The sequence below is a fragment of the Wyeomyia smithii genome, chromosome 1 (assembly GCF_029784165.1).
Source record: "Wyeomyia smithii strain HCP4-BCI-WySm-NY-G18 chromosome 1, ASM2978416v1, whole genome shotgun sequence".
Taxonomy (NCBI): domain Eukaryota; kingdom Metazoa; phylum Arthropoda; class Insecta; order Diptera; family Culicidae; genus Wyeomyia; species Wyeomyia smithii.
The window spans coordinates 158,561,032-158,584,599 of record NC_073694.1 but is presented as its reverse complement, the minus strand read 5'-3'; the positions used below and the strand labels follow the sequence as shown (position 1 = coordinate 158,584,599).

Below are 23,568 nucleotides of genomic sequence, written 5' to 3'. Positions count from 1 at the left end.
TAACGTTTGCGGTAAAAAAATAGACAAAAATTGCCGATTTCATGGGTTTCAAAATGGCGTCAAAAACAGACATCGTGCGGCACTTTGTGGACGCCGGGTATGCCGGTTCTGGCATCTACAACATTTTGACACTATTGGACAATGATCAGAGCATCGAAAGAAAACCCGGTTCTGGACGGCCAACGACCCTGAGTGACAAGAAGCTTCAAAGGATGCTGAAGAGGAAGACCGAGGGAAAAGTGGCTAAATCGCTGCGTGCACTTGGCCAAGAGGTTGGTGCATGCTCTAAAACAGAGAAAAAGTATCTGGAGAACATGAACATGCATACAAGAAGCTGCAGTCCCGACCACTGGTCTCGGAGCTGCAGGCAATGACGCAGCGACAGCGGTTGAATAAGATGGTCAAGTCGATTTTCCCGGCGAATCGCGACGTGGCAGTGGTGATGGACGACTAGACCTATCTCACCCTGGATGGCAACGACTAGCAGGGTTCTTCGTATTTTACCTCCCCCACGAAGGAAGTGAGCACCGAGGTTAAGTTTATTTCACAGACCAAGTTCCCCAAGAAGGTGCGGCTGTGGCTGACAATCAGCGAGAAAGGGATGTCAAAGTTACTCTTCTTTCGCTCCGGGCTGGCCGTGAACGGGGAAATTTATAGTACGAAGTGCCTGACAGACGTTGCGTCGTTCATCAAGAAATACCATAAGCGCGAAGACACGGTGTTCTGGCCAGATTTGGCGTCGGCCAACTACTCGAAGCGATCGTAGGAGGAGATGGAGCGGCTGAATATCGATGTGGTACCGAAGTCGGCGAATCCGCCCAATGTCCCCCACCTGCTTCCCATCGAGAATTTCTGGGCAAACTTGAAGCGCAAGATCTATTCCAACAATTTTGTCGCGAAAACGGAGGAGGAATTAATAAAAAAAAAAACGAATAAAAGAGCTTAAAAACATGGCTACACGCATGTTTTCGTCCGCCATGACAAATGTTACGGTTAACTGCCGGAAGGCCGCACGCAAGGACGTAATATTTTTTTGCGAGGAAGCTAACATGATAACCTTGCATGGGAAATTCATCCAACTCAATTATCTGTCATAGTTTCTTTTTCATCCCCATCTGAAATAGTTTTTTTTCATCATCTGAAAAAAATTTTTTTTTACCGCAAACGTTAGCTGTCAAATTATCGATAAAACCCCCGGAAATATCGATTGTTATCGATGTACGTTTTGGGCGATATTTCCCATCACTAATTTCTGTCACAATATTAACTATAGAAACGAGTGTGGGGGATTGCTAGGTGTGTAGGTTTAGCAGTGGGGTGTGAATAATGTTCTGAATCTCCGAAATGAGTAATGAAAAATGTAAAATAAAACGTAAATTTTTTTTATTTCTCTTCAACTCTTCAGTCAGAAAATTAAATGACCGTAAATCGGTATTTTGATATAATCTACGGCAACGCCTAATCACTGTCCTCTAGAAGATCCAAATCAGCCTCAAAATGGTCCGTTACAGCGTTCTTAGCTCGTCGTCCTTTCTTCGCCGCAACCAATGATTTAAGGAATGTGGCGTAGTATTCTTTTTGTTTCACGTACAGCATCAGTCTAGCTTAACGCTGGATAGTTCTAAAGGTATGTTAGTGATTGGTCTAAGTTCCACGTTTTCCAGTACCTCGACATCAGGTAAGATTTGAATTCTATCAAATTGCTCGTCAGTTACCTGTTCTTTGAATTGCACATGCCCTGGGAATTCCGTGGAAAAGTAAAAAACCATTGTATTTTTGATGCGAAACGGTTTGTTATTGAGCGACATTTTAGGGATCCTATACCGCTGATCTAACGATTTTAAATTCAACATGTCGCGTTGTTCCATTTCAATTACGTTAAAAGGAACTTTGCGGCGAATTCCGCTTATAAGTAAAGCCCAGTGATGTGGGACTTCGATGTTCATTGTAGTACACTTTTTTGCTTTCTCGATGGCACCGTGAACTGTATCTACCTCCATATGGCTATGTCCAGTAGCCATCAACTTATGATATATATTCAACTTTCGTCCATGTTTTACGCACTCTTCAATAAAATGTGGAAACAAGAAAATAATAGTCTTGTTATTATTCTGACCGAAACACCGGTCACTATAATGAATCATCGTTTCTACCGAGGATGGCAACTTATTCAAATCTTGTAACAGACAGGATCCAATTTCCTGGGAGCCTCTGCGAGCTTTCGTCTCGTCCCATAAATAACAGTACGCTGAATTTTCTCCGGCATAAGTAGAAAAAATGGTTAGGTTATAGGTATACAGTTGCCTGCAATAAAATGCTTCACCGTTACTAAGGTAAGGCGTCGGCAACTGTTTCTGGAGATCAAATGACGATGTTCTCAAGGTTGCATCAATTTTTGCCAGCGCCACGTCTTTCGTTTTTTCTTTATAAACTTTATCAGCGGCGATTTGATGACAATCAAGCAACTGTTGTAGCTCGCCCTTTTTCACGAGATCCATCTCTAATTTGATCTCCATTGTGAGCCGATCACACTTGCCACAGGTGTCGACCTTCGGTTTCCTGAAGCTGAGGTTCATGGATTTGAAAACAAGGCGGTAATGCACGGGAATGATATTTTCCTTTGCGCATTGTTCCTGGTACAGTTCGTAAATACGACATATATTCAGATCACTAGAAAGATACAATTTATCGGACTTCTCTCGCGAGTAGTGACTGGAGTATGCGGGAAAAGACATTATTTGCTTTCGGATGAACTCCAGATGATCCTGACTAATAGGATGACGATTGCTGTTGTTTTGCCTTCCATCGTCTGAAGCAACTCCCGATCCTGCGATAATTTTCGCAGCCATATCACGTATCTTTCTACTACCAATGTCGAAAGTGTTCTGAAACATACGCTTGCATAATTTAGTAGATCTTCCAAAGCTAGACAACTTATACATTCTCGTGTATTTACGTCTTGAATTTACTTTCTGTAAAAAGAAACACAAGTGGAATACTTATTTAAAACATAAAAAAATGTGGTTTGATCTCGAACTGAATTAAGGAGGTCATGCTGAACACATGGCATATAGAGATAATAGTTTTTGTAAAATACCTACCTGTGGTCTGGCCGTGTACTTAACTTCTATATGGTTTGCTAAAAATTGGGTTTGACTCTGAAAGTTCAATCGCAAAAGATTTTGCAAAAGTTTACGACGAATTTCTGCGGTGTACTTCTCAGAACATTTCATTCTACAATTGCATGGAGGTTTCACCTCACGTGCTGGCACTACCGTTCCGTTATCTCTGGTATATGCAAGGCCTCTTTGGCGGTTTTTGGTGATTCGCTTCCGATTGCTTAGTTTTTTTTATCAGTCTTTCCTTGTCTAGTACATCGATACAATCATCATCTTTTGCTGGATATGTATCCTTGGTGCTGCATGAAAATATGTTTTCATCTGAAAAGATGTCACGGAACAAAGTTTTATATATTTGGCCATTTCAAAAAAAGTATTGTTCACCGTCTTTGTTACCACCATCCACATCACTAAGCACGCTTTCGCCATTGTCACACTCGTCTTCACCATCACTAAAATCGTTATCGCTAAGTTCATATTCGCTATCGGAAATATTTCCTTCCACACCCCTTTGCACATCTTCAGCATCGCTAAGCTCATAATCATCATCTCTCAGCTTACCCGTCACATCGTTTTCGTTACCTTCAACATCGCTGAGTTCATTATACTTTTCGAAATACTCGTAAATTGTTAAATTGTTCAAAAAAAGGTGATCTTCCTTTTGGTCATCATGTAGTATGAGGCCACCTAAGTCAACAGACCACGTAGCGAAATAATCTGCCAACTTGTTATCGGCGTGCTTTGATAAATCGAGCGGTTCTTCGACGTTAATTAAGACGTCAGCAAAATTATCTACATCAACATTCTGACTGATCCTTGTTGTTTTAGTGCAAAGGTCCAATGCCACAAGATTCTCCTGTTTTGTCCTACTACCACCTACGACGTTTGACGAGTTGAGCGCCACGTCTGTTGAATTATTTCTGCGAATGCGCTTCACGCGTGGGGTAGAAGTAATTACCCTAGAGAATGATGGCGTTTTGCTTATGTTCAATGAAGACTCAAATTTTCTCTCAATACTACATTCCATTGTTGAAACATGTGTCGGAAGCAGTTTTGTTTGTTTCGAATTCGGTGTGAGCCCATTCTTTAACTCGTAAAGAGGCACGCGATCGGTATATTCCGAAGTATAATTACCAATTGCAGGAATTACTTTGATGTCCTTCAGTAGACTCCCGAATACTTTATCGTTTGGACTGGTGCTCACGTCTGTAGCGTTTCGTCTTGGAAGATCATCTGTAGAATAAACAAAGATTACTGTAAACCGGAGAGTCTTCGATTACCGAAGTAACTTTTAACACCTGCACTACGCATCATAAAAAAACATGGATCCTTGTTCAACCAAAGACAGAAAACGCGTTGAACGAATAATTATTTGATTAATTATCTAATTAATTCATTTATTAATAATGTCTGTTTGTCTATGGTTCAATGTTGTATGCTGTATGGTGATTGAAAGAACAAAACTATAAATCTTACCTCGGCATAGTGAAGATTGCTGTGAAAATGCAGCTCTGCTCGATGCTACGGATCGATTCAAGGGGCTTGTGCCAACGTCTTTGAACGACTTTTTTGTTGTATTTCGACTTGCATAACAGTGATCCAATTCAATATATCCGTATTTAACTCTGCTTGAACGACTGGGAGAGCGATTGCATTCGGCCCTGTAGTGGTAAGTATTTCCGGAGGACCTGAAACAACTTCGAGAGCGGGAACAATCGGTTCGATAGTGAGAATGTGCCCTGTAGGAAGAACTGTAGGTAGACTGATCCGGTGAAAAATCTCGGCTACACTCACAGGCCGTAGTGCCTTGTTTACAGCATGTGCGATTATGAGTACAAATGCCGTCGGGGCGACCTTGAGCATATTCCCTGAAGAAGGAACTGTAGATAGATCGATTCGTTAAAAACTCTCGGCTACTCTCACAGGTTGTAGTGCTTCGATTACGGCATTTATAATGACAATTGCAATTGATCCGACGGCTACTGTGGAATTTCGACACGGTACGACGGCAAGAACATGATTTATGGTTATTTTTATGGCTGCAGGTCGAGTGACATCGCTGGGATTCCGAGATACTGAGACAGACATTCGGAGCGGAATGTGCATTCTCGCTAGCACCTTCATCGATTTCCTCAGCAGCATCTTTAAGTTGTGAAAAAAAACTGCACTGAAACTACATATTTCTATATATCCACTTCAACTTACCGATAAGTAATTGGATTGGACATGAAAATCCCTCCATTCTTCACGATTTTAACGTAAAATACTTAGAGTAGACGCGTTTGTTGTTTGGAAACAATCTAGAAAATGAGCAGGAAAAAGGTCGAAATTGGCGTTGACGGTGTTGCTGATATTTGTTTGGTTTCTGCGAGCGAAAAAGAAAGAAGGAAATATTTTTGCTTTTGTCATCACGCACATTTTGACAATTACATACGAGAGTTCACGTAGGTGCGAACAGCCTTCCAAATCTCTTTCAACGCGAATAAACCGAATAGCATCTGTCATACTTTTAGATCGAAACTACTGTTTGGACAGAGTATGCAAAACGGCCAACCAGCATCTGTAGAACTTTTAGACCAACTCGACACATTGGACTGCAAACATGCAAAAGGTCCTATAATAAAGTTGTGCGATATTATTCTTATTTTCAAATTGGACGTTTTTATCAAACACTTCTGTACGTTTCTGGTCAGGCTTGATATTTGTTGACACTCTTGAGTGAAAGTGAAAAAAAGCATCCATAAAAGTTATTTTGTTTTCAATCCTTTCAGAGTTCTCCTTTCCCGCTTTTTGCATGAAAGTGAACTGTCAAAACACCTCATTATATTTCATGCGATGAAAGCAAGACAACAAAATCAGTTTATCAGTTAACGAAGATTGTCAAGGCATCGGTCAGTGTCAGTGAAAAAGTGTTTCGGTGAGGTTTATTTTGGTGAGTGGACTGTTTGTTTTTCTTTTTCGCTTTGAAGTGAAGATCATTTGGTTGGATTTGTCGTCAAATTTTATTCCGTAACCGTGACCAATGCGCGCGATCTATTTCATTTGAGTATAACAGCACGTTACTAGGACGAAAATCTAGTGTATCTGAAAGAGTGGTGCGATCATTGGAAGTGAAAATTGAAAGTGATTGGCTGTAATTTTCGAAAAATTTTGCTGGTGAAAATGACTTTTATCAGCACTGTTTCTGGTAATCAAAAATCGATTTTCCAAAAATAAAGCGTATAGATTTCAGGCTCTGCTATACGATAAAACGGTTAATTCGATTTGTTTACAAATGTTAGATAGGACCTTTTGAAATGTTTATCTAGAAATAGGTGTAGCTACTAGCAGAGCAGCCAGATTATTTGAAACTTCAAAACAGATACACACAGAAAAATAAAACTACCCAAATATGCGTACTTTTGACGCAAATCAGCACTTTTGTGCGGGAAGGTACTTTTAGGTAAAAATTATTTACCGATTTTTTCGTGCAGGTCGGAAGTCATCATTTAGGTAAAATTGAATACCTTGATTCATCAATATGAATTTCAAAAACTCCATACAAATTTTACTCAAAATTAGGTATTCGCATTTTATTGATCTGTTGTGTTGTTTTTACCAATTTTTATGCGTATTATTTACCTAAACCAGTGAAAACATTCAGGTTTACGTAAATTTACGTTGTTTTCATGTGTTCGCTTGGTAATATTTTCTTTGTGTGCACTTAAACCAGGCCTATGTAAAGACGACATCTTTCTATGACCGAAAAATAACAAGCAACTTCATGGAACCACAGTGCACAGTGGGGCGACTCCATACGAAGGCTGGCCAAGCAAAAAAAGTGTCAATAAATGCAACAAAAACTGGGTATTTACAAAATTTTGGGGTGCTGAGCACGAATTTGGCATCAATTTTTTGTTTGGGACCGTCCATGAAGCACGAAATCCAATTTTTAATATTTTTTGGCACTTTTGTCCTTTTTTATAGAATTATATAATCTTTGACCACAAGTAGTGCCACCGGGCATCCTCCCCATTGAAAAAATACGTAATTTATGGACGACCCCTCGAACTAAACAAATTTTGCCCAAATATATAAAATTCAACAAATTTATGAATTTGAAAACTAAGACACTGGAATGACACAACGTTCTAAATGAATACGAAAAGATGTGGAGGGCGACGACTGTTCTTTGTTTTTTTTTTCTCATAAAGCAAAATGTGTGCTTTACTTTTGTATGCCAACGAGTGAGAAGCAAAAGTAATCTTCAAACGGGATATTGTTAGCCGGATATTGTTAGCCGGGGTATGAATTTCCTGCTACTATTTAACACTTCAATCAGTTTAGCGAATTTCATGATCCTAAATTGAAAAGGGCTGAATGTTTTTAATATTGTTTTGAATTTGCAGAAAGTGATAAAGTTTGACATAATTAAAAGTTTCATAAAGATTTGTTTACTATTTTCTTATTTTATAACTTTCAATTGATAAATTTTGTAATTTTCGTCCAAATTTTTATTTCATTCTTACGGATTGAGTTCGATATCATAAATTTCTATTAATGGGGTATCATGGTTATGATTAAAATTAATCCTGGATGAAATTTCAAACTCAAAAAAAGAAAATGAAAAAACTGCTATCGCTTTTTCCACTAAAGTGACAATTTGCGCAGTGTCAGGCCTATGATGACCAAATTTTACAATATCTAATGAAAAGGGTTTGTTTTGCACCATATTTACAACAGCTTTTTCTTTGACGTCAAAAAAATCCAAGCTATCATTGAAGCTACAGAGCGTTTCAAAGTAATGTACTTTTTTTCAAAAAAAAAAAGACAAAAAACGTCAGTTCGCCAAGCTTTGAAAAGTCATAAAAAATTCAGATTACATGATATTGCGCCCAAATTTTGGATTTAGACACTTGAATATTATAGCAATAAAGGAAAAATATTATGAAACAGCTAACGAAAAAAAAATTTTTTGGCTGATGGCCAGCGATTCCCCACTGTGCACTGTGTGCGGGCAAAACTGCCGAGGAATAATAAAACGTCATCGCCATTTAATAGCGAATTTCTTTATTCCACCAGCTCACCTCGTTTAGACCTGAAAGCGCACTAACTGCTGTCAAAACCCTTCTTTATTCGCTCGATATTGACCCAGTTTTGACCTGGAAGCGCCTGCAAAACAGACAGGTTCGCACTGTGATTTTTGTCAGTTTAGCGAGTGGGTTCACCAATACTATTACATCGTATCTGTCAAAACGGTCAAAACACGCGGGTGATGCTGAAAACAACAGGAAAATGTGTTGTCGTCTGTGCAGTGAAATCATGGAATGCAGAGAGAAATAATTGCTGCAGCAAAGGTATTTGTTATGGAATTAATTCGGGTTATTCGTGTTGAAACAGATTTTGAAGGCTGTTCGCACCTATGTGAACACTCATATGTAATTGTCAAAATGTGCGTGATGACAAAAGCAAAAATATTTCCTTCCTTCTTTTTCGCATGCAAAAACCAAACAAATATCAGCAACACCGTCAACGCGAATGGAATCGGATTTAGATTTGGATTCCGATTCCGATTTCGAAAGTGCTTTAATCAGAATTTTCAGTAAGCCATCGAAAACAAGCAGGAGTCGGGTGGCGAATTTTGTCATCGACGTAGTGGAAAAATATACGGATGCGTTTGTTATTGTTGCTGTTTTTCAAGCTGCAAAACCAAAACATGACCAAAACAGAAATCTTTTAATGTCGGCAATAATATCAAAAATGATTTTTTTTGTTGTATTAAGGATTGGCATCCGCAATACAAGAGCTACCGATCGGATAATATTTGTTTTTCACGCTTCTGGATCCGAGTTGTATCCAATTGCAACCGATCGAATATAGGTAAAGCTGTCATAAGTTGAAAACAGACTTAAAGCAGCTGATCGCAACTGTCTCGTGGATTGCCTTATTTTATGTTTACATTGCACATGGTCTCACGCACACCAACGCAAGGCTTTAGATCGTAGATCGAGACCGTTTTTTTATTTCACCCGAAAGTTGGCACTAACCCCGTGGAATAAAGAAATTCGCTATAAGACGCAATTAAGAAAGAGATGCCAGATAATTGTTTACAAACTTAGCATGTGCGGTAGTGGGTTGAAGCTGACAAATTTTGCAGTGCGCGTCGGGCAGCACGGCAGGTCAAAACTGGGTCAAAATCGAGCGAATAAAGAAGGGTTTTGACAGCAGTTAGTGCGCTTCCAGGTCAAAACGAGGTGAGCTGGTGGAATAAAGAAATTCGCTAATAGACTCTGCCTCCAACGATAATATAACGTCAATGAGCTATAATATAAATAGAGGGTGCCCAAAAATGCAACGATAAATACTTCGTAATACTGAATATTGGAAATATTTCGCCCCTAGATGTACAGATGTTTAATAATAAAAATTTAAAAAATTTAAGCGAGTTTTTAGCACTTGACAAATGAAAAGACCACGTGGTTAAATTCGCAAGGGGAGGGGTGGGGGGTTGGCCAAAATACCACTAAAGGCCACGGTGGGGTACGGGATGTATAAAAAGGGATCACAATATTACCCCGTGGCTTAGGAACGGCCCCTTATGGAAACTTGGTGTCTCTACAAAATCAAAATGTCCTAAAAAGGTTGCACAAAGTCAGGTGTTTCGCTTGTTATCGCTTGTTTAGCGCAGTCCAAGGGATCCATGTCAGCCAAATTCGAATGTCTTTACTACCATCATGAGCTTCAATATCATTCGAATGAAGACATATTTCCACATCTGGCATCACTTTTTTCGGTCTTCTGTGTTTCGGTCCTTTCAGTTAACCCTGAATCGGGGATGCCACATGTACAGATTAATCTGTATTTTACAGATTTTTGGCCGAAGAAACGGTACAGAATCTGCATATACAGATATACAGATTTTCGTCGAAAAGTACAGATTTACAGATTTTTCGAAATTGACATTAATTTTTAAAACAATCCAAATTTTATTTCATTAAATATTGAGCAAATTGAACATATTTTCAACTCTTCACACGTTTTAAGCTAAAAATTTGGTTTATGTACCATAAAAACTCAAAAAATACAAAGTTCTTTGTGTTTAAACAACACATTTTTTTTACAGATATTTTTGTTCCAGATACAGATGTTCAGATTTTTTCAAGGGAAAACACAGATTTAAATGTGGCAACCCTGCCCTGAATGTCAGTCGAACAATCGACCGACAAGAACGAGCACCTCAACCTCTCACCATTTGTCAAAAACGCGGTTAAGTGCGTGATTGTAATTCCGCAACTTGAAAAAGTGGAAAAACATCGGTTTTTATCTACGGTTCTGTATTGAAAAAGTGGCAAAGCACTTGTGAACAAGTGATCATCGAATGGTAACATGTCTCGCTATATGCAAAGACCGGAAAACGCCCTAAAACGGGCGAATGGTAAGTACCTTTAAAACGTTCCGCAACATCAGTATTTCCAATATGGAGGCTGCTTTCGCCACCCTCTTACACGTTGCATTTTGTATGGTCACCGAAATATTTAAAATAAAAAAAAATAGCAGACTATATTTGTCTTTTAAAATGAAATGAATTTTTGGTGATGACTACATTTTCCTCGCAATTTAATTTTATTTTTTATTAGAGTTCATCGAAGTTGGAAAACCGGCCCGGGCACTGGACACCTTGCAGGAAGTTTTTCGTATAAAAAAATGGACGTACACCTGGTCGGAATCCGTGATTGAACCCATCATGTTCAAATATTTGGATTTATGCGTGGAGTTGAAAAAGTCGCACATCGCGAAGGAAGGTTTATTTCAATACCGGAATATGTTCCAGCTGGTGAACGTAGGATCATTGGAGAATGTTATACGAGGCTATCTGAAGATGGCCGAGGAAAGAACGGAAGCTGCCCAACAACAGTCATCGCAGGCGATACTAGAAATTGACGACGATTTGGACAATTTGGCTACCCCGGAGTCGATTTTAATGAGCGCAGTTTGTGGTGAAGATGCTCAAGATCGTTCTGATCGAACAATTTTGCTTCCGTGGGTTAAGTTTCTCTGGGAAAGCTATTGCCAATGCTTGGAGTTGTTAAAGGTAAACTCCCATTGCGAGAACTTGTATCACGATATTGCGAAAATGGCTTTTCAATTTTGCCTCAAGTACAACCGTAAAATGGAATTCCGAAAACTCTGTGAGAAACTGCGCAAGCATTTGGAAGATATTTGTAAAGTCAGTTCGCAAACGGCTAATGTTAGTATTTCTAAACCGGAAACTCAGCAGTTGAATTTGGACACCCGTTTGCATCAGCTTGATTGTGCTATTCAAATGGAACTGTGGTTAGAAGCGTACAAAGCTATTGAGGACATACATGGTTTGATGACTCTTTCGAAAAAGACTCCTATGCCGAAAACAATGGCCCTGTATTACCAAAAGCTAGCCATGGTATTCTGGAAAGCCGGAAACCAATTATTCCATGCTGCTGCCTTGTTGAAATTGTTCCAACTGTCGAGGGACATGAAAAAAAATGTTACCCAAGAGGAAATTCAACGCATGACTTCTCATGTTCTTATTGCTACATTGGCAATTCCTCTACCATCAGCTCACCCCGAATTTGATCGATTCATTGAAACTGACAAGAGTCCGTTGGAAAAAGCACAAAAACTAGCTGTTTTGCTGGGTTTGCAGCAACCGCCGTCTAGAGTTTCGTTGCTCAAAGAACTCGTACGTTTGAACGTGCTGCAACTGGCCGCTCCACAATTCCAAAATTTGCACCGCTGGTTAGAGGTAGAATTCGATCCTCTAAACCTCTGCTCGCACGTTCAAGGTGTAATTGACGAAATTACCGCAGATGAGAACAGTCCTTATACGCAGTACACCCAAGCCCTCCAGGACGTAACTTTAGTTCGATTGGTGCGTCAAGTTTCGCAAGTCTATCAATCGATCGAGTTTTCTCGTTTTTTGGCTTTGGCTAAGTTTGCCAACAGTTTTTATTTGGAACGCATTTTGGTCGATTGTGTACGTCACAATGACATGCAGATTACGATTGATCATCGTAATCACAGTGTTCACTTTGGAACGGATTTGAGTGAAAGCCAGCGGGAAGATCATCCAGATGGGCCAACTTTACAGTCAATGCCATCGGAACAGGTTCGATCGCAGCTCGTTAACATGTCGGTAGTGTTGCATCGTGCTATAGCTGCTATAAATCCCAACAGGAAGAAGGCCGAACGGGAGCGATTGCGAACACAAATGGTCAAGAGTTACGAAGAAAACATGGTCAAAGAGCATCAGCGTATTCTGCAGCGACAGAAAAAGATTGAGGATCGCAAGGAGTACATCGAACGTGTCAACTTAGAACGTGAAGAAGAGGAGCAGCGCCAACAGGAGGAAGCAGCTCGCCAGTTGAAGCTTGCCGAAAAGCACCGTTTGGAGCAGGAGAACGCGGAGCGCGAGAGGAAGCGTCAACAGAATGAAATCCAGATGATCAACGAACGTAACATGAAGGAAAAGATTGACAAGATCAAACAAACTGCTACCGGACAGAAGATGCTAAAAAAATACGACGAGGAGGATATTAAAAAAATGAATGCTGAGGAAATCGCTACCCGGGAGGCGGAAGAGCGCCAGAAAGAGCGTAAGGCACATGACAACAATCTGAAGTCACAGGAAAAGAAAATCGACTACTTCGAGCGGGCTAAGCGGCTGGAAGAGATCCCGTTGATTGAGAAATATCTGGAGGTTAGTTTTTCTTTCGTTCTATCTAAAATTCACAATTGCATTTGGAGTAATAGGGCCGTATTACAGATGCTTCGACGTCTACTCGTCTTCTGTAATAAGGCCCACATCGTTTTGAAATGTACATTTGTTGCCAATAACATTTTTCACGTCGTTTTTTTTTAGACTAAGCTTGTACAAGACAAAGAATTCTGGGAGAAACAGGAGGCATCTCGCATTGAGGCGGCCATTGCTGAGCGCAAGAACGCAGAGGCAGTTCAGGAACGGCTGAGGCGTATGCAGCCCGATCGCGAAATTTTCTGGCAGAAGCTTAAGGGTGAGCGAAGCAATCAGTTTGCAGAGAAACTAAAGGTATTTAATGCCAACCTGGAGGAAGAACGGAAACGGCGACTTGCGGAGCGAGTACTGCGACGTTGTGAAGAACGCCGTCAGCAATGGCTTAAGGAAAAGGAGGAAGAACGTCGGCGGGTAGAGGAAGAGGCGCGCAAACAGAAGGAAGAAGAGGAGCGTCTTCTAAGAAAGAAACGTGAAGAAGAAGAGAAAGAAAGAGGACGTCTATTGTACGAGAAGCAACAAGCCAAGCATGAAGAGGAGAAAAAAATAGCTGAAGAACGAGCATCAATGCGGGAAAAAGAATCATGGAGAGATCGAAGGGGTGGGGAAACATCAACAGCATCTACAACTGCCGCCTCAACATCCGATACAAAACAAGACTCTGACTGGAGAGCAGCTGGACCCAAGGAACCGAGTGAGGACAACACTAGAAAAGGCATATGGCAACCCAGCTTCCAAGCAAGAGGCCGGGGTGCTGGTGCTGGTGCTGGTTTGGAGAGACGTGGGGCAGGTGAAGATAGGGACAAATGGCATCGCAATGAAGACACTAAAGAAGATCGTTATGCACCACGTCGAGGAGGAGATGACCGTGGTCCGATTCGGCGAGGTGGAGACGATCGGGATGATCGCGGCCCTAACAGACGTGGTGATCGATTGCGGTAAGTAACTTTTGCCAGACTCAATGATATATCTGTGCTTAATTTTTTTTTATTTTGCTAGTGATGGTGAACGTGGCCCTGGACTACGTCGTGATGGCGATCGGGATCGTGGAGATCGACGAGACTTCGGAAACCGGGATCGACGTGATGACCGATTAGGCCCGCGACGTGATGGAGATCGTGATCGTGCAGGTGAGTCGTGGCGCAGAGGCCCTCAGGATGATCAAGGCCGTGGCGGTGACGACTGGAGAGGCGGATCTCGTCAGGATACGGCCAAACCGAAGGAAGAACGTCGCGAAGAGCGACCAAAAGAAGGTAAGTTTCGTTCACCGAGCTACGATTTTTGAATAATTCGTTTCATCTTATAGCATCGCGTAACACTGGCTCTGACGAGGATGGATGGCAAAACGTGAAGCATCGTTAAGATAAAGTTCACTCACGACAGTTAACTACATCGATTATTGTCCATTCAAATATACTATAGCGTCGTAGATTTTATGCCGCTCAATGTTTCAATTTTTTATTATTAAACAAATAATCTAACAGAGCGGTAAGTATGCTGTTTATCAATTTTTTGTTTAAACTTTCAAACTAGCTAAAAATGATTCATTTTGCTTAGTTCAAGATAAGCTATTATAATGCACAGTCTTTAAACTCAAATAGCAAACCATATATACCTACAACACATTAGGGATAGTGCTATGCAGGTATGCTATAACGATTCGTTTTATATCCAGCATGCAGCTTGTAGAGTACATATGGTGAATACAAGTACAGCATAAAACTAACTATTAATTCTATAATAAAGTGATCATGGGAACTCAACTGGCGAAAACGATTTCATCATTTTAATCCGAAAACAATCACACGGAAACGATTATGTTACTTTGATATCGATACCATATGCATCCGGAATTCCGAAGCATTTGAATACTACACTGAAGCAATAATAGACTACCGATAAGAGATTAACAGGCTCACCAAAACGTTTCTCTCATCTTCGAACTCGAGAGCACTTAACGAGGGTTTAACTGATAACACGATCGCCAGTACTAGTGATCACGTCAACGCAAGAGGACAGAATATCAGCGAGCAGAGACACTATGAAGACGGCACGCTGCAGCCTCTTAATCGTTCTATTGTGGATCAATTGCTTTCTTATCAGCACGATTCGATGTGACGACGGTATTTACGCTCAGAATGGCGCAGAGCGCTCGTAGCAAAGTATTGTAACATTTTCGTTTTTCGGCAGACAAATCGTTTTCCGTTTCCGATGAAGACTCACTTCCCGATGACACCGAAGAGCATGACCGACAGGTTGGTGAGAATCTGGTTTCGGCGCAGCTGTTCGCCATCATCGATCTGTACAAGCAAGAAGATCCTGTCGGGCTACCAGGTGCAACAGTGCCAGATCCTATGCCCATTCCAGAAATCAAACAATCTTTTTCGATTGCGAAGATGCACATGAAAAATGTACTGGCCTACGGGTTATCGAAGTTTCGTATCAAGCTGCTTAAGACTGAGCTACATACGATGAAAATCCAAACTGGAGTACAGATTGATGAAATGTTAGTTAAGGGCAATTACACCATGAGCACGTTCTTCAATCGAGCGGAAGGTCCTTTCACCGTAGTGTTAAAAAATGTGATGACGAAGGGTAATTTTGCAATTCTAGTACAACGACGTTAATAATTTTTCAAATATATTTTTTCTTTTTCAGGAAACGTGTCGCTTGGTGTCGAACGGGATGGCAAGGTTCGAACGCAGGATATCAGTCTTGATATCGCCTTCGACGATATGTCAATGGATTTCCAGAATTTAGGCTTCATGGGTAGTATTTTTCAAAGTGTGGTAAATTCTGCATCCAATCTGGTCTTTGATACCATCAAACCTTTTATGCTAAGTGAAGCATACTCCAAAATTCGAGCCGAGATTGACACTCGGGTGGAAAATATGACCACGGAGAATAGTATCTTGTTCCCCAACTCTATATCTCCGTTGGACATGGCAATCGGGGAAGCGCGTACGCTTGTTCGCAATAAGAAATTCGATCCATACCTTATTCCGGACTACAACACTACTGCCGGGATATTCGGGATGCATACGGCACATACCTGGATTAAGGGAATTTCCAGCTTTTATCGATACGGCACTATTGGAATAACCATGCAAAATAATACGGTGGCGCTAACGATGCAGGTGGGCACACAGAGAATCATGGGATCTACCCAGTGGGAGGTTTCTGTAGGACGTGGTATGATTAGTCGAGCCGGTCAAGCCCAATTCACCGTAGAGCATATTAAGGTTGCATTCGAAGTACAACAACCCTTGGATCTACGTAAAAAACCGAAGCTGAGTGATATCCAATTAGAGTTGGGAAATATTCAAGTAAGTGCGCAGCAATAACCTCACTGAGCAGTGGACATTAAATGGTATTTTTCCTAATTATAGGTTCGTTGTGATGGAGCGGGAACACTGGATTATATCGTGGAAGCAGTGGTAAATATTTTGCCGAACATATTGCGCTATCAGATCATGGATGCCATCGAGAATCCGCTCAAGATTCGTATTCAGGAAAAGCTGGATTGTATCAATGTGGAGCAGATGATCAAAAAGCATGTGGTTGAATATGAGAAGCATGGATTAGATATGGAAATCAATTTTAAGATTTGTTAGTCCAAAGGTAAACAATTACAACAAATTTTATGTGCGGTATGTTCGTGAATCTTTTTGATTATAGCTTAAGCTCTGTTTAAAAGTTCGTATCAAGTTTTCCGTAAGCTTCAGAAATTTATTATTTACCAATAAACAAAGTATAAGGTACAGCTGGTCTCGATACCACCGGTCATTTGATCAGACCATGATAAACTAACTATAGCGTGCCTGTAAGAGTGAACATGGAACGGGAAACCCATTGTAAGATACTAGCGCACCTGTGACATAAAGCTGGAGGCTAGGTGGTCTCAGTCGCGGAAGCCAACAACAGGTTATGCAAGAAACTGGACTGAAGTCACCCACTCAAAACTGTTTCATGGTAATCTAAAACCACAAATTTGCTGATTGTATAATTTCTATTTACCGACCACATCACATTGAATAAATTATCTCTAGTCTAAAATTCAGTTAGGAGCGATCTAATCAAAAATGCAATTATAAATTCCGATCTTACAGCAATCCACCAAATATATACGAAGATCGAAAATTAAAACAGCAACTCTGATCAGATCGTCTCTATCGGAACGTAGAGTAGAGGTGAATTTCTAGAAAGTGTATAGTTTTACATTATAAAGTCACATCACTTTGCAGTGCACAAAAATTAAACAACAATGTATAAAACTAGTATGATAGTAGCTCAAAAGCATTTTAGATTATCGTTTTACGGTTTGTATCAACATCAAAATCGGCAATCACGACAAATTACACTTGTCCTTGCTGCTGTGCCCCCCTACTGGAATCCCACGCTGGCCAGCATTTCTTGGTTCGTTGCGGGTAGCTGCACTGCGTTCGTCTTCCTCCTCCTGCATGGACAGTGCTAAAGCTCGCGCCAGTGCTTCATCTTCCGACATGCTACCCTGCACCGCTTCCAAGTGCTTGTTACTGTCCGCTGCGCGATGATTAGTCAACGTATTCGAGGAACTATTCTTTTGTTGCTGTCTTTGGAGTGCCGCTTGTCCTGCAAAATTTTGTGGGTGTTTTCGAGAAACAGCACTTCCAGAACATTCGTGATCCGTTGTATGGCGATGTTTAAGGCAATAATTTCTCTTGCAAACCGAGCATGACACTGGAATAAGCTCTTTTTTCTTACAGTTTTTGTACGAGCAACGGTTAGTGTATATTTTTTTCTTCTCTGATTTGCAAAACTGATCAATATGGGCCCCCACGGTTACATCTGGCCAAACGTCTCTCGGAGTAGGAACTGGTTCGCTACAAAGGGGACATATGGGCACCTGGACGTCTTTTTTGTAGGCGGAAGAGCACGCATGTGACTGATAGCTAAAATGGTCCGAGCTGCGATGAAGAAAAAATAAGGAACTAGCATTCAAGGACATTTATAAAGCACTTACCAGTATATTGACCCACAAGCATCGCATTTCATGGGAAGAAAATCTGAAAGTTGGATTATTAAATCATTCACAAGATTAAAAGAAATAAAATTAAACTAATAAGCAACGAGTTTGCACAATGGTTTACCTAGTTTGTTGCAATATTTTGCGGAACAGTGTTCACCAAGATGTGGCAATTCCATTGTCCTGAATTACTTTGTATCGTTGTCGTTGTTTTAGGAATGACTTCACTTTGCTCTCTTAATACGCAATTTTTAAATGCACTAATTTTCGACAAACTTTTCTAGTTGGCAGAATTATTCCCAGAATGGTGAAGTTGGGTAAAGTGACTAAACAGAATCAAACGAAGGTTTCAGTATTTAAAGTATGGCTGAAGCAGAGATGCTAGAAATATTTCGTGTAAATCCGTAGGTTCTACGAATTTTGATGGATTTTTTTGTTTTCGATGAAATTTCGAATAAAAATTGAAAATTTGTGTTGATGATCAAAACGAACGTGAACGTTAACTGAAAAATCCGCAGATTTCCGTAGTTATTTTAAAAAATCCGTAGATTTTGTATACGGATCCGTAGACGGTGAAATTTGTAGATCTGGCAAGTCTGGGCTGAGGTGTAAGGGGTGTAAGCGTGAAAACGATGAGAAGTGAAACATCAAAAGAAGTGAAAATGACAAAAGCTGTCAACTGAGTCTTATACATGCACGCTTATCAAAATAAACTCAAAAATTATTAGAAAACAATTCATTTCCAGAAAATTATGGAACAACCTTGGGGCAAGACACTATTGATAAATTGCAAAATATTCCCAATATTCAGTATTACAAATTATTTATCCTTACATTTTTGGGCACCTCTCCCTTTATATCTTAGCTTATTGACGTTAACTTATCGTTGGAGGGTTGTCAGTTGACAGATAAACGATATACGATAATATCAAAATATATCAATCAATATCGAAACACTCAGGAAAAAATCTTCCAAAAAAGTTGGTACAAAATGAACTACTCGAAAGTACCAACCTCTGTAAAAAAACCTCTGTTTGAGTTGTTTTTGAAGGCAGTGTACCTGAGCAGCCCTGCATTTGTCTCGTTCCTACTCGAAAAATGCTGCATTGATTTTGTAAATAACTTTTTGACAGTTCCTTATGGGATTTTCTTTGGGGCTCGATAAGGCCGAGAAAAAGAAAATTCATTTTGTTCATTATTTATCGAGCAGTTTGACAGGGCGAGGTACGGAGTACTATGGGGCAACGTGTACCAGAAAAAAACGCCAGTGTTACGTATGTCTTATGTATGTGGTATCGCCCTTTACTATCCAGCTTATTACGCACCATAATGACGGTCGCCATAATGCGTATTCGTAATATGCGAACTTCTCTGCTTACGTCAGATTTGCGATTTCTGAAAAACTGGCAACACAAATGTTGCCAGATATATTTTTCTTTTGATAAAATATATATAAAAACTTCAAACTGACGTAAGCAGAGTTGTCAAAAGGGTGGGTAATTTATTACGAACTTTGCATTTTAGCGTCCGCCATTATGGCGCGTAAAAAGCTGGATACGCCATGTTCACGTTATTGTATCGGAATACGCCCTTTGCTTTAATGTTTATTTTGTTGACAACTTTCCCAGCAAACAATTTTGTTGTTTTACAGTTTAATAAGCTATTATTCAATAGATTTAGGCTGACCTACAGCTTAACAAGCCGTTATCCAACAAAATTGTTTGTTGGGTTGATTTCGCCCATTCATCAAGATGAAGTCAAGTTTCGCCTTTCACTAACGTAAACAACAAAAAGGGCGTATTCTTCATTCTATTTCATTTTGATACAAAGTAGATTTCGCCCTCAACAAACATCGAATTTTTTAATAGTTATAAAAAACATACATTATTTTCTCCAAGTTTGAAGGTAGATAGTAGCTCACTTCATACGTTTTCGGTATAATCTCTATTTGTTAATAGTTTGTTAGATTCGCTCTTATTCGAGAAGTATTCCAGATATTTTCACTTTCTCCGGTTTTAGACTTTCATTTTACATTCCTATGTAGCCTAGGGGATAGATACTATTGATATAGTGCGAAATATTTCTAATATTCAATATTACAAAGTATTTATCGTTGCATTTTTCGTCCCCTTAATGCTAGAACTAGATAACTCGAAAATTGGCGTTTCGAGAAAAACGAGTTTGAAAATTTAACCTATTCTGGTGATGACGATTCAAATGCAATTATTAGAGGTTCAGATTTTATGAAACGCATCCATATCGTTTCAGGCCCGTTATAGCAACTGAAAAATCAACAAAAACCGAGTTATTTAGTTTTATTACAAAATACGCTTGTTTTTTGTTGAGATATCTAGTTTTTTAATTGATGAATAACTTTTTTTCTTGTAATCGTTTTTCAACAAGTTTTGAATATGTTATAGAGCTCGACGCGATAAATATGATGGCATACTTAACTCAAAATCGACAAATTTCGAGTTATCTAGTTCTAATATTAAAATTTATCAACCAATCGATATCGGTGGAAGTTGCCGAGTGAACTCGGATTTTTCTTATAGCGAGTTTCTTTATTCCACTGTGTGCGGGCAAAACTGCGTAGGAATAATGAAACGTCATCGCCATTTAAGACGCAAGAAAGAGATGCCAGATAATTGTTTACGAAATTAGCACGTGCGGTGGTGGGTTGAAGCTGGCAAATTTTACAGTGCGCTTCGAGCAGCACGGCAGGTCAAAATGGAGCGAATAAAGAAGGGTTTTGACAGCAGTTAGTGCGCTTCCAGGTCAAAACGAGGTGAGCTGGTGGAATAAAGAAATGCGCTATTAGTCGAGCTCGAGATCCAGTTTTAATAGATCGTTGCACGATGACGTCACAAAATAAGAAGAAGAGATTTGACAGTTGTCGCGGGTTTGTTTATATAGTAAAATTTTCGGCTCAAATAAAAATGCGGAAGCATCTTGGCGGAGAGTTTTTTCATTTGTTTCGTACTCGTATCATTCATTTTCACTCCTATCACATAAAAAGTGGCTGGAACACCTTGTAAACAAACCCGTGGGAAATGTCAGAAAAGTGAGGTTATTTCTCGCCAAACATGTGAAAAGGGCCCATGTGCCATATGTAAACAAGCCAAATTCTCTCGTTGTTTGAATAATACAAGCAAAATCTGCGCTTACCAATAAGCTTTATTGATAAAAGAATTTACTCTTAATCAAACAATCTTATTTGTATGGGTAGATTTAACTTGTATTTATTGAAAAACGTGAAATTGTGGCTTGTTTACATATGGCACATGGGCCCTTTTCACATGTTTGGCGAGATTTTTCGAGTGCAATGATCTATTGTGTAGACATTAAACTTTTACCTATTTTCGAGTGATTTTTAGGGATGGGAATCGGAAGCGAAGGTATCGATATTTGGTATCGCGATATATTGAAACGATTCGATATCAAGTAACAAATATATCGCAATGAAAGTATCGATATTTCAATGTTATCGCAATATCGAAACGGGTGAAATGCAGAACGAGAAAACGAACGAAACCGAGAATCAGGCAGTTTTGCTTGTGAGAGAGTTGCATCTGTTTGTTTATAAGCATAATCAATTTTCCAAATTTTCAAATGGATCATATATTTTCAACGGTGATAGATAAAACAGTAAATTCAAATGGAATCAATCAAACGTAAATTCCTTGAATTTCGGGGAGTTGATGGAAATCAACTAGAAGACAACATGCGATTGGTGAAGGTCATGATTCACATAAAAATACAAACGCAGCAGTTGAAAAATATGCTGCTTGTTGGTTCGAATAACAACACCAACCTTCCGGCGCAACAGTGTCCAGAGATTATCTACGATGAAAGGATCGTAGCTGTGACTCACTCCAAAGATTTAACGATATATAGATGAAAAATTTGCATAATATTCATTTTCTCGACGATTTTCCGATTGTCGATTCTAGTGATAAGTATCACGGACAGTCAGGGAAAACCCACACTACTGTATACGCCGCTAGAGAAAACTGTATATTAGAGAAATGAAAGCACTTATCGTTAAGTAGGGATACCATCCGTCCTGATTTAGCAGGACATGTCCTGATTTTGAGATCTATTTGGAGCGTCCTGATTTATTTTTCATATTTTAGCATTTGTTCTGAATTTTCTGAATTATACCGGATATTCAAAAAGGAAGCAAACTGTTCAGTACTTTCATCTTGACTCCAGGAAGAAACGAAGTTATTTCGAACGATTTTTTTCTTTGGTTGAATCTTATAGCGAATTTCTTTATTCCACCAGCTCACCTCGTTTTGACCTGGAAGCGCATTAACTGCTGTCAAAACCCTTCTTTATTCGCTCGATTTTGACCCAGTTTTGACTTGCCGTGCTGCCCAAGGCGCACTGTAAAATTTGTCAGCTTCAACCCACCACCGCACGTGATAAGTTCGTAAACAATTATCTGGCATCTCTTTCTTACTTGCGTTTTAAATGGCGATGACGTTTCATTATTCCTCGGCAGTTTTGCCCGCACACAGTGGAATAAAGAAATTCGCTGTTAATGAGAGAAATTAGTCGTTGAAATCGTTAAACGTTTTTTGACAATTATATTTATTTCAAACAGTTTACTAGTGTTGCATTTTTTGAGGTATCTACTAACGCCTAATAAATCAAAGTTGCAAAATTGAATCGTTCGAGAAATACGATAAATATGAGGCTTCTGGAGTATTTTGAAGTGCAAATCTCAAATTACGTGTTTTATTTATTGATACCTCAAAAAATAACAATAGCTTAGAACAAATTTTTGCTGGAAAAAAATTGTCCTGATTTTTAACTCCGACGAAATGGTAACCCTATCGTTAAGGCAACTATCAACATAAAAACGAAAGAGAGTTTATCGTGGTTCTGAAAATATTGGATGTATTATTGGTATTTCATTGTTTCTGTGGCCACTAAAAGCCCCAGTAGGATCTGTTCTGGAAGGAATATTTCGGGGGCATATCCCATAACACCCAAAACCATAAAGATGACTTGTGAAAGTAATTTTATGAACTTTGAACCAATGACTGTTAAAACTCTGTTCAAATATTCATATTTTTTTAGTTTCGGAGCATATCTCGAAAAACCGGTTTTCCGAAAGTAAATATTTTTCGAGTATCAAATGAAAATATATCGATATCCGATAATATTGCTTGCTGAAGCATCGATGCCAAGTACTCGATATATCGAAAGAAAAGTATCGATACCCGCGGCATCGATAAAGTATCGCACATCCCTAGTGATTTTCACGTTTCATGTTTTTGTTGAATACTTGTTCGGCAAAGTGTCTAATGCACGGGAATGGCATCGCTGTCAGCTACCATACATTTGACGCGTTACCAACATCACTGGCACTGGCACCCGAAAAATGGGCTGTTTACCCTTATCTCATGTAGATTCGGGCAGACCGGCTAAATGTTAACTGCAATTAATAATAGCAGATCAGGCAGTTTTGAGCAATTTCTTAAGGTTTTCACATGGTATGTGATATTCTAAGTGATATTTAGTACATTAATTGTGTCCCAAAGCAAAGTGAAGCAAACTGTGACAGCAGAAAAAGTAGTTTTGAGACAAACGTTACAGAAATAGATGTTCGTAACGCTTGAAGGCTACCATACCATTCCCTTGGTTTAATGTGAACACTTCGTATGCGT

At 39.6% G+C, this 23,568-nt stretch overlaps 5 protein-coding genes across 5 annotated transcripts; 2 read left to right on the top strand and 3 right to left on the bottom strand.

Annotated features, from left to right (window-relative positions):
* Positions 1-1,461: 1,461 nt before the first annotated feature.
* On the bottom strand, positions 1,462-3,281 carry LOC129717309 (uncharacterized; the record flags this gene model as incomplete). The annotated part of the gene is made up of 2 exons (XM_055667175.1): positions 1,462-2,972; positions 3,102-3,281. Coding segments are annotated over 2 exons (1,557 nt in total), but the record flags the coding sequence as incomplete, so codon positions are not given.
* On the bottom strand, positions 3,029-5,412 carry LOC129731758 (uncharacterized). The gene is made up of 4 exons (XM_055692007.1): positions 5,325-5,412; positions 4,596-5,261; positions 3,504-4,352; positions 3,029-3,440 (listed from the first exon to the last, which is right to left on the bottom strand). Exons 1-4 carry the CDS (start codon positions 5,359-5,361, stop codon positions 3,283-3,285), a joined length of 1,710 nt encoding a protein of 569 aa, XP_055547982.1. The 5' UTR covers positions 5,362-5,412; the 3' UTR covers positions 3,029-3,282.
* Positions 5,413-10,308: 4,896 nt separating this feature from the next.
* Positions 10,309-14,648, top strand: LOC129725043 (eukaryotic translation initiation factor 3 subunit A). Its single transcript, XM_055680438.1, has 5 exons — positions 10,309-10,533; positions 10,736-12,834; positions 12,997-13,823; positions 13,885-14,138; positions 14,192-14,648. Exons 1-5 carry the CDS (start codon positions 10,485-10,487, stop codon positions 14,245-14,247), a joined length of 3,285 nt encoding a protein of 1,094 aa, XP_055536413.1. The 5' UTR covers positions 10,309-10,484; the 3' UTR covers positions 14,248-14,648.
* A 208-nt stretch (positions 14,649-14,856) lies between these two features.
* On the top strand, positions 14,857-16,671 carry LOC129725049 (uncharacterized). The gene is made up of 4 exons (XM_055680450.1): positions 14,857-15,008; positions 15,076-15,480; positions 15,544-16,211; positions 16,275-16,671. Exons 1-4 carry the CDS (start codon positions 14,927-14,929, stop codon positions 16,497-16,499), a joined length of 1,380 nt encoding a protein of 459 aa, XP_055536425.1. The 5' UTR covers positions 14,857-14,926; the 3' UTR covers positions 16,500-16,671.
* A 204-nt stretch (positions 16,672-16,875) lies between these two features.
* LOC129725059 (AN1-type zinc finger protein 2A) lies at positions 16,876-18,486 on the bottom strand. Its single transcript, XM_055680461.1, has 3 exons — positions 18,015-18,486; positions 17,888-17,930; positions 16,876-17,831 (listed from the first exon to the last, which is right to left on the bottom strand). Exons 1-3 carry the CDS (start codon positions 18,067-18,069, stop codon positions 17,231-17,233), a joined length of 699 nt encoding a protein of 232 aa, XP_055536436.1. The 5' UTR covers positions 18,070-18,486; the 3' UTR covers positions 16,876-17,230.
* Positions 18,487-23,568: the final 5,082 nt, after the last annotated feature.

Coding starts and splice junctions, on each gene's coding strand:
- LOC129725049 (XM_055680450.1), top strand. CDS start 14,927: ATGAAGACGGCACGCTGCAGCCTCTTAATCGTTCTATTGTGGATCAAT. Junction 15,009..15,075: donor CACGATTCGATGTGACGACG/GTATTTACGCTC, acceptor GTTTTTCGGCAG/ACAAATCGTTTTCCGTTTCC. Junction 15,481..15,543: donor AAAAAATGTGATGACGAAGG/GTAATTTTGCAA, acceptor TTTCTTTTTCAG/GAAACGTGTCGCTTGGTGTC.
- LOC129731758 (XM_055692007.1), bottom strand. CDS start 5,361: ATGGAGGGATTTTCATGTCCAATCCAATTACTTATCG. Junction 5,262..5,324: donor TCCAATCCAATTACTTATCG/GTAAGTTGAAGT, acceptor CACAACTTAAAG/ATGCTGCTGAGGAAATCGAT. Junction 3,441..3,503: donor GGATGGTGGTAACAAAGACG/GTGAACAATACT, acceptor ACATCTTTTCAG/ATGAAAACATATTTTCATGC.
- LOC129725059 (XM_055680461.1), bottom strand. CDS start 18,069: ATGGAATTGCCACATCTTGGTGAACACTGTTCCGCAAAATATTGCAAC. Junction 17,931..18,014: donor AAAATATTGCAACAAACTAG/GTAAACCATTGT, acceptor TCCAACTTTCAG/ATTTTCTTCCCATGAAATGC. Junction 17,832..17,887: donor GCTTGTGGGTCAATATACTG/GTAAGTGCTTTA, acceptor TCTTCATCGCAG/CTCGGACCATTTTAGCTATC.
- LOC129725043 (XM_055680438.1), top strand. CDS start 10,485: ATGTCTCGCTATATGCAAAGACCGGAAAACGCCCTAAAACGGGCGAAT. Junction 10,534..10,735: donor CGCCCTAAAACGGGCGAATG/GTAAGTACCTTT, acceptor ATTTTTTATTAG/AGTTCATCGAAGTTGGAAAA. Junction 12,835..12,996: donor TGATTGAGAAATATCTGGAG/GTTAGTTTTTCT, acceptor GTTTTTTTTTAG/ACTAAGCTTGTACAAGACAA.